Below are 9,713 nucleotides of genomic sequence, written 5' to 3' on the forward strand. Positions count from 1 at the left end.
TTGGTTAAATGAAGTTTATGTGATAAAAAATGAATGAGTATACCAGGGTTTATAGACCTGCCAAATACTAATGGGTGTGTTGTTGCTTTTTGTTGAAAGCATACTGCTCTGCAGTTATAGGTATTTCATTGTCTTACCGGATAATCAAGTTATAAAAAAGTACCTTCAATAAATTTAATTTATTTCATTGCCTTAACTAAAAGCCTGAAAGAAGTTCAGGATAGACTTTGGAAATACTTCTTTCAGAAAAACAGTGACATAATTGCTGGTAATTACACTCATATAATGATGAGAATAGTACACCTCTTCAGTGGTAAATTCCTAGCTGTAGTGATGAACACCTTTTTATTATCTCGGGAATTGTAAGACACTCAGGTTTTTGCATAAGAAGTATAAGCATAGCAAGATGTAATTCAGTTATCTACATAATATTCTAATATTTTTAAACAAGAAGATAATTACTTTTCTGATTGTGGGGGTTTTTTTGTATGCAAATTGTTAAATCTGAATTACAATTATGATACAAGCATATCTGAAGGTACTGAAGTTAGCTGAAAGCAAAATTTTTTATTTTGTCTTTTGTTGCAGGTTGACATATAAAATATAGAAGTGAGTTTATTAGGGGAATTAATTGTACTTACATATATTCCAGTATTCTTACATATAATCGAGTTAGGAACAGGCCAAGGATAAGAGAAATTATACTAGGAGATTTCTCTTGTTTCTCAATTGCAGGAAGCTTGTGAGGAATCTGATATTAAAAAAAAAAATCTCACACTTTAAGCCTTTCCAAATCAGCAATTGTGTCTCTGCCTAGAATTGGACTTGGGAAGCCCATCATGCATGAATTGGTGGAAACTGCTGAGAATATATGCAAGTTGTTTGTCACAAAAATAAGGTCATAGGATGTAATTCTGTTATTTTCCAAGAAAATCTCTGTATTATAGTTGCTGAAGTGACCTTGAGTTTGTTGTTTTATTTTGTTTTGTTTTAATGATGTTGCAGTAGGTATGATTCAGTAACATCAAATGCCAGGACAGTAGAGGAAATAGCACAGAAAGATTTTCACCATTCCTTGCAGAATTTCTCATTCTTCCTAATATTTCAAGTTATTAAAATGAGTGGGTTTTTTTTTAGAAATAAACAAGTTCAAACATCTTTAGGCTTTGAGAACATGCTTGTTGAGTTGTACAAACTCCAAAATTCAACTGTAAATTCCATAGGTTTTGAATAATTATTTTTCTGTGTTTGTACAGTTTGAAAATAGCAGAGACCTATTACTAGCTTCCTGATTGCTGGAGTAAATAAGTTCTGATAACAATAAAATTATTAGAGTTAGGCAGACTTTGCATCACATTCTGGATACCAGTGCTGTTGCATTAATAGTAGCATTATTCTGTTTAATCAATCTGATTTCTACCTGTTCTTTTCTAAATGAAAGCCGGAGCAGATAGAGCCATCTCAGATGGAGGAAACAGAAATAATGTTATTTTAAATATTTAAATCTTGTAGAAATTCTAACTTATGAATCCTTCTTGCCAGTTCTGTATAGGTACTTAAGCCTGTATGGGCTCTGTGAGAGCATTTTAAACATCTCCCTTCTGTGCTGACCAAAGCCCATGGTTGTGTGGCTCTAGGGTTATCTAGTTCTTAATGTATGTGTGCAGTATTCTGCAAAAGCAAGATAAGAAATATAATTTGTTGAGGATCAAGCTGTTCTACCCCAGCATTGCACAATTACAAGATGTTTTAGCATTGCTCTAATTGCTCTGATGTTCTTGTTGTAGGTTAGAAATCTGAAACAATGGGTGACTGGAGCTTTCTGGGGAGGCTGTTAGAGAATGCGCAGGAGCACTCCACGGTTATTGGCAAGGTTTGGCTGACGGTACTGTTTATCTTCAGGATCTTGGTGCTGGGGGCTGCTGCTGAGGAGGTCTGGGGAGACGAGCAGTCGGACTTTACATGCAACACTCAGCAACCTGGTTGCGAAAATGTTTGCTATGACAAAGCCTTCCCCATTTCTCACATCCGCTTCTGGGTGCTGCAGATAATTTTTGTCTCCACTCCAACCCTCATCTACCTGGGCCATGTCCTGCACATTGTACGCATGGAGGAGAAGAGGAAAGAGAAAGAAGAGATGAAAAAGAAGGGAAACAGCAAAGATGGCAACTACCCAGTAGCAGCAGCATCTGTGAGCAGTGGTGGAGGAGGCAGCAATAACGTCAAAGATCAATCTATTGTCAAAAGGGGGAAGGAGAAGCTCCCAATCCGTGATGAACGTGGTAGAATTCGTATGGGGGGTGCCTTGCTCCGTACCTATGTCTTCAATATAATATTCAAGACACTGTTTGAGGTGGGCTTCATTGTGGGCCAGTACTTCCTATATGGCTTTGAGCTGAAGCCAGTGTACCAGTGCAGCCGCTCACCTTGTCCACACACTGTGGACTGCTTCATCTCGAGGCCCACTGAAAAGACAATCTTCATCATCTTCATGTTGGTGGTGGCCTCAGTCTCCCTGCTGCTGAACATGCTTGAGATATATCACTTGGGGTGGAAGAAGCTTAAGCAGGGCATGACGAGTCAGTACATCCTAGAGATGCCTGTTGCAACGATGACGCCAGTTATGGTAACAGGGGAGTCCAAACCTGTTTCCCTGCCGCCGCCAGCACCACCTGTGGTGGTCACGACTGCCACACCACCCCCTGTTCTGCCCGACACCCGTGCTGTCACACCACTGCTGGCCCCAGTGACCATGGCATCGTACTATGCTACAGCTGCTCCAAGACCACGGCCTCCCTCCAACACGACGTCCATGGCAAGCTACCCTGCTGCTCCACAGGTTCCTGAGGAGAGGCACCGTGCTGTGACTCCCACGCCCATCTCCACTCCTGTCACCATCCCGACCCCCATCCCCACGCCCACGCCAGCCGTCATCAACTACTTCAACGGCAGCAGCCACGCCCTGACATCCGAGCAGGACTGGGTCAGCATGGCAGCCGAGCACCAGGGGAAGGTTTCCTCCAGCTCAGCAGGCTCCTCTACCCCCAGCAGCGTCCGGCATCCCCTTCCTGAGCAGGAAGAGCCGCTGGAGCAGCTGCTTCCACCGCCAGCCGCGCTGCCCATTGCCGCGGCCAACAGCGGCAGCAGCGCCAGCCTGAGCGGGGCGAGCGGCGGCAGGTGGGATGCGGAGGGCGAGGCGGAGCTGGCGGGGGCGCGGCCCGGCTCGGCTGCGTGCACCACGGTGGAGATGCACGAGCCGCCGCTGCTCCTCGACGCGCGGCGCCTGAGCAGGGCCAGCAAGTCGAGCAGCTGCAGGGCCCGGTCAGACGACCTGGCCGTGTGAGCGGGCCCTGCTCGGGGGAGCGGGTGTGCAAGGCGGAATGGGCAGGGGAGCTGCCTGCGGAGGCCAGGCCTGGCGTGGGTGAGAAGGCCTGGGCTTCAGACTTAGACGCTTGCTGTTTTTGCACTCTGTGAGTTGTAGTGGGAAAATTATCAACATTTTCTAATAGGTCAGGGGTGACCGAAGCGCAGCCTGTGGGCCAGGGGACCAGTCTGGCTTTCCTTCGTCTTCACAGCAGATCCCTCAAGGGCAGCCGTAGGGGAGGCCTGCACAGGTAACAGGTGGCGATGGTGGCTGGTCGTGTGCCCTGAGGCTGACTTTCATCTGAGAAAAATATTAATATCCCTGGTGCCCGTGCACCTGGCTGTCATCTCCCTCTTGCCTGTGCCTTCAATTCAGCTCTTTCCCAGAAGCTCTAGATGAGCAGATGCAATGACTTACTTTCTTCCTCTTAAATCTTACATAGCCCTGTGGCAAACATCAGGGTGGTATATTGCCTCTTGGCACCTCTTGTGTCTACGGACCAACTTGCCATATTAAAGGTAACTCAGTTTCTTCCATATAACGTGGCTTAATCAAATGTTCATGGCAAGTCACCAATGCGGTCCTCGGCCAGGCAAAGTTTAGGGAACCCCTGGAATAGATTTTTGAGGTTCTTCTTTCCATAATTTTTTTTTTCACTCTTGACCTCTTAGGAAGTGTTCAGTTTGACCTTCTATCCAGTGTTTGCCAACCATGATCACATCATGTTTATAAGCCTGCAAATATGTTTGAGCATGTTTGACTGTAATTTTAGCTGACTTCTGAAATTGCTTACAGGAGGACAGGAATTCAAACCACACCTTGGAAATTATTATACAGAACAATTTCTCTTCAGAAAGCAAGGATTATTATTATTTCAATACACTGTGGCTCCATACATTGCCCATGGACAAACAATTAGGATAAAGTACAGCTCTGCATTTTAGCCTATTAGATATCAGCATAAGTTTGTTGGAAAAATGCTTTTTAGAAGTAAACTTGAGTGCTTATTTTTAAGTATTTGAATATTTTGAGAATAATCTGTAGGTTTAAAGTTACTTGACTGTGTACTTAATAATTTTAGTTTGATCTTTGATCTGACAAGAAAATGTAAGAGGAGAGAAACTTAGTAATGGTGAAGTTCCTAAAGCAATATTATTTCCTGTTTTGTACCCTTTAACATCAATTTGTAGTGTCTTTACGTCAGTAAAAAGAGACTTAGATAATATTGTGTTGCAGAAAAGGTGGCTAAAATATGTGGGCAATGTGGTGGCTGAAGGGTCTATCCTGATCCAACTGAAGTCACTTTCAGAATTTCCATTCAATTTAACAAGGAGCAAGATTTGGGAATGGATCTTGCAGGCCTTATTCAAGCAAGGCTAACATTCACATGAAGTTTTGAGAGTCAGAAGAAATTTAGATTTTGGGCCTTAGAAAAGACATTGAAATCCTGCTTTTGAAAAATGTGTGTGTCCCTTAAAAATGGGTGAAGGAAAGTACTAGGGTTTTTTTTTTTTCCTAAGGTGCATCTTTCCTTTCAACAGGCTCTGTCCTTTTTTCCCTCCTAAACAAGATGTTAGAATTCTGCATGCCTGAATAGACTCAGGAAAGTTTCAGTACAAAAGAAATACAGAATTAAGCCCAGCTTCTGTTCTAAGCAAAATCCAAAAGAACTAAAGCTTGGAGTCAGTTGCGTTGCTGCTATAAATCGAACATACTGTAACTGTAAAAGAGCAATCAAACCACCGGGATAACCCTTTGCATCTTCAAAGTGTTTGGCCTGGCAGTGCAGTCCTTACTCAGGCAAAGCAGAGTCAACCTGTAGCAAGTAGTTAACTTTACCAGTTATTTCTGCTGCTAAATGTTTTCCTGAGTGTGCTTATTCTATTCAACAGTCAAAATATATTCCCACCACTCCAGATTAAATATTTTTGCTTCTTTCTGAGTACTCACGATGAGTTTTTTATGATCAGAAGCACTATCCTGCAACCTTTGGGCATGTTGTCTCATGACTTCCTTGTCCTGCTTGTGTTGAACCAGGTGAGGAGTTCTACTGCTGCCGTGGATCTTAAGGGCAGCCACTGCATTAGAAATCGATGTGTAATAGTACAATAATGATATTTATTATTAAGTATTCAGCTTCAGGCATGCTGTCATGGATTTTCTGTTATAAGCCATAAAAACCATTTCTTCAAAAAAACTAAAAGCCAAGTTCTGCTTTCTATTGAATCTATGCTTTCTATTTAGTCTATGCTAAACATAGACTAAGGTTGATGAAGTTGCCTAGATGTAAACAAAAGCAGAGATTAAGATTCAAAATTTTTAGATTTACTAGCATCTATAGTAGCAGTTTTGTAAGTTTGATAAATGCCAGTTAACTACATTGCTAAAATAATGCAATATATGCATCTCTGTGTTTTAGTACATGGGTGTTTATGGGCTATATTTTCCTTTGTTCTATGCGTCTGAAGAATGAAGTCAAAGCCTTTCTGGAGTGTATTTATATAAGGCAGGCCACCTGGAATGTGTGCTTTTTTCATATAACTTCCAGAGAACAAACCTGATGCTTGATGGGGCTCTGCATCTTGCAGCCCTTACTTTAGTACTACCCTCACAGAGTGTGTCCCGCAGGATTGCATCCATATTGTATATAAAAAATAGTAAGAGAGATAGACTTAACTTAGGATCAACTGAGACCTAGGCTGACCTTTTCAAGTTAATGTGTGTGATTAGACCTGCAGAAAGTTCAGATGCTTTTGTGGAATATATGGTATTTTCAGCCAGAGTAACTACTGGAGTGCTCTAAAAGATGATTTTTCCTGTTAGGTGAAGCTCAGGGGGAGAAATGTAGTTCTATTGCAACCCCTAAGAGAAGTCTGAGAGAGCAGCCTCTGCATGCAGGCAGTCCTGGTCTGAGAAAGCAAAGCTACAACTCACAGGTTGCGCTTTTAAGATCAGCTTAAGTGCCATCACGTAACTATGCAGCGTCAAGCCTCTTCATTGCCTACAGTTTCACTTGGAGTCCAGTAACTGTTTCTTCATTTAAGCCCAGGTAACTGTTTTGGCAGAACTCCTTGGTGTTTACAACTGCTTGTAGTTGATGCATCACATCTGGATTCAGAATTGTTGAAAGAAAAATCTTACCGGTGTGGCCGATTTTGAAGACTTTAATCTTCACTCAGGAACGATCACTGCATTCAACATCCTGTGAGTCATGGGTCGAATTCTGTGCAGAACTCCGCAGTTCTAGAAAATACGTACAAACACCCACTGACTTGCAGAATAGTCTATTGGCAAAAATTATCTGCTAATTTCTAAGTTGTTGACTCTTTCATGTCAATTAATTACAAAGTTTCATGGGAAGTGGCAGCAAGTGATACCCTCCTTTAGCCTGGTCATATGGCTATTTGAATCACAAATCTGAAAGACCTCAAGTGCACAGCTAAGATGAAACCTGTAGGCAAGTTATCACAAAAGCAGAAGTCAGAACAGAATCATGTCTGATACCGAACCTGCCCCCCGCCCCCCCCACTAATTTTTGCTCTTTGAGTAGAATAATTTTGGGAAAACTTGTTCTCTCTCTTACTTGAAGTAAAAAAAATATGCTGTGGCAAACTACAGAAAAGAAAACGGAAAAAAGATATTCTTTGAACAAGTTACCAGGTGTATGATGTACTATTCTTTTTGAAGTATATTTGTTGTTCAACAAGGCACTTAGAGCTAATTAAATTCTTACATTATGCAGCTCTTAAGCTTATTTTATGGTATGAATACCTAAATGTAGGATCAGTAAAATAATAAAAGCAAGCTTTAAATATCAGATCACTATTTAGGTCCTTTTTTGGTTAATCATGAGACCACCTCCTCAGCTGCTCCAAACTGTTGTATTCCACTGAGTTCATGTGGCTGGCAGCAATCTGCAGGAGCAGAGTTTTGAGCCCCGAGGCCTTTTTGTTTTATACAGATACTAATACCATGGATTTGAACAGGCTGTTTTTTTTTTTTTTTTTAATTCCAAATGTTTTAATTTGATTCTTCTTCTGAAAAGTGTGCTCTTGTAACTTTGATTTTCTGAAGTTTACATTCAGTTTTTGATTTCAGATTGCATATTTGGATGAAATAGACTGCTTTCTAAGTTTACATTTATATAAGAATTTAAAGAATGACTCTGCCAATGTGTTAAACATGAGAGAAATGTCTTACTATAACACAGGAACTCTTCAGACATAAGGCAATACCATTAAATTTAACCTGATCACTGATGTATAGTATCAACTTTCTCTGTGAAATTAAAATATGGGCATTGGATAGATAGGGAGCACACCATGGAAAATACATTTTTCATCATGAATTAAATTATTGCCAAATAAACTAAGATTCACTGTTGTTCATACGCCTGCCTTTGTGTTTAGAGCTTCAATGACAAAAATTAGCTGCGACATGTGTCCTTTACAACCTAAATTTACAGCCTGGTTTAAAATTCCAGACACTGCACTGTTACACTGTAGAAGATTTTACAAAAAATAAATGTTTTTTTCCTAGGCAAAAATATAGTTCTGAGCCTGCAAATACAATTTCATGCAAGTTATTTTAACTTTTGCAAATAAGACCATTAAAGGCAATGGGACTATTTGCATAAACTAAAAACACTGATGTATTAAAGAAATTGTAGATTTACATTTTAAGTTTGCTGTAAGATGCCATTCTAATTCTAGAGTTTTCAATTCTTGAAGAGTTATGCAATACGTGTGAGCACATTTTAAGGTGGAGAGTACATTGCTACCTGCATTGCCACTCTTTCTCACAGTTAAAGGGTTCTAAAGCATAAGAATGCTTATGCTGAACATTCTTGTTGCTTTCCAGATGCTTGTCTTTTACATGACAGAATCTGAGAAAAAATAGCAAGTTTTTTGAACAGTCAGGAACTTGTAGTAACAATAAAATCAGCCAACAGTACTGTCTTCAGAAAGTGCCTTGTATATTAAATTCTGTAAGAAGCAAGTTGATGTAAACGTTAATTTACCTCATATGTTTACAAAATTGTGACTAAATAAACTTTTTGTACCACAGCATTGTCTCTTCTCGATTAAATTTTCATGGTTGTGTAGATGGTCTTTTAAAATACTAATGTGACAGAAGACTTAGCTCCCCCCCTTTATTCACTTTCTTCCCTTCATCGTGTGAAGTGCTCAATGAACTGCATCTCTTAGAAGACTAGATGCTGAAACCTGTCTCCTTGCAGAACTCCCAGTGGCTTCAAAGGAAGTTTACAGTCCAGAAGACACATGGGAACAAGACCCACTTGAGCATGTGCAAAGGTGAAATGCTGACTATCTTGACATCAGTGGGAGGTCTGCTTCTACTTTCCACCAAATCCAGGTTTCACTCTTGGCTCCTGCCTTGACACAGGAGTCACTGCTCATCTCGTGCAGTGTGGAATTGGCAGTGTCTCCCACCATTCCCCCAGTGCTGACACTAACATTGATTTAACCATCTACCTCCTGTGCCATGAGACTGTTACCTATAAATGCATGAAGGGGTTTAGTGCAGAGAAAGTGAGTCCTTGCTGGGGATAATGTGGGGTGTCCATTGCATTTGAAATATGCTGATTTGCTCCTTATAGGAATGTTCACAGTTTAACATGCAGAAGTGTAACTCGATTCTGCACTGAAAATGTACAATGTACTACAGGCAAGTCAATCAAAACAGTGTCTAGTCCCATGAAGAGGCCAGGGCCAGATTTCTGGGAAGTTTTAATTGTGGAAAGCAGTAATGTAGGCAAGACTAAGTGTGTCTTTCAGAACTGTTAAGTATGAAGTCTTTGTAAAACGTTTTTTATCTGCAGCACATTTCATTATTATTACAAGGACCTGGCAGGTCAAGATAGTTTCTGCCTTGCAGTACTGTGTGCTTCTCTCTCATGGGAGTACAGTCAAGCATATTTTTGCTGTGCCTCCTTGGTCTCAGGCAGTGCTGTTTCTGCCTTAGCTGATTGCATCTATATGGTAAACCAGACTGTTCACTATCTCTGATGACTGGCAGGGGTAAAGCAGGTTGTCAGGTGTGTAATATGGGTAGTACTAAGATTGTGCTTAGCAGTAATAAGGTAAGGAAGTTCATGAAGTGGTATGGTAATACTAGCTGATAACTCTCTTGCCTCTGACCAAGAACACTTTTTGCTACAAATATATCTGGCAAGCTTTCTATTTAGATGCATATTCCACAGTTTTGTCACTTGAAGAACGGACAGAGTACTCCCAAGGGGGCTGAGCACGTCAGCGGTCCATGACTGCATGGACCCTCCCTCCTTTGGGACAAAGCCACACTGCTGTCACCTTGCATGCACTGTCTC

General features: G+C 41.1%; 1 protein-coding gene across 1 annotated transcript; it reads left to right on the forward strand.

The window, feature by feature from the left end:
- Window positions 1-1,804: 1,804 nt before the first annotated feature.
- Window positions 1,805-3,343, forward strand: GJA3 (gap junction protein alpha 3). Its single transcript, XM_021539939.2, has one exon. The coding sequence runs from the start codon at window positions 1,805-1,807 to the stop codon at window positions 3,341-3,343; it is 1,539 nt and encodes a 512-aa protein (XP_021395614.2).
- The last annotated feature ends 6,370 nt before the right edge of the window (window positions 3,344-9,713 follow it).

This window comes from Lonchura striata, chromosome 2, assembly GCF_046129695.1.
Source record: "Lonchura striata isolate bLonStr1 chromosome 2, bLonStr1.mat, whole genome shotgun sequence".
NCBI classification, from domain to species: Eukaryota; Metazoa; Chordata; class Aves; order Passeriformes; family Estrildidae; genus Lonchura; species Lonchura striata.

What these genes read in the sequence shown, in the direction of transcription:
- GJA3 (XM_021539939.2), top strand. Translation starts at nt 1,805, where the DNA reads ATGGGTGACTGGAGCTTTCTGGGGAGGCTGTTAGAGAATGCGCAGGAG.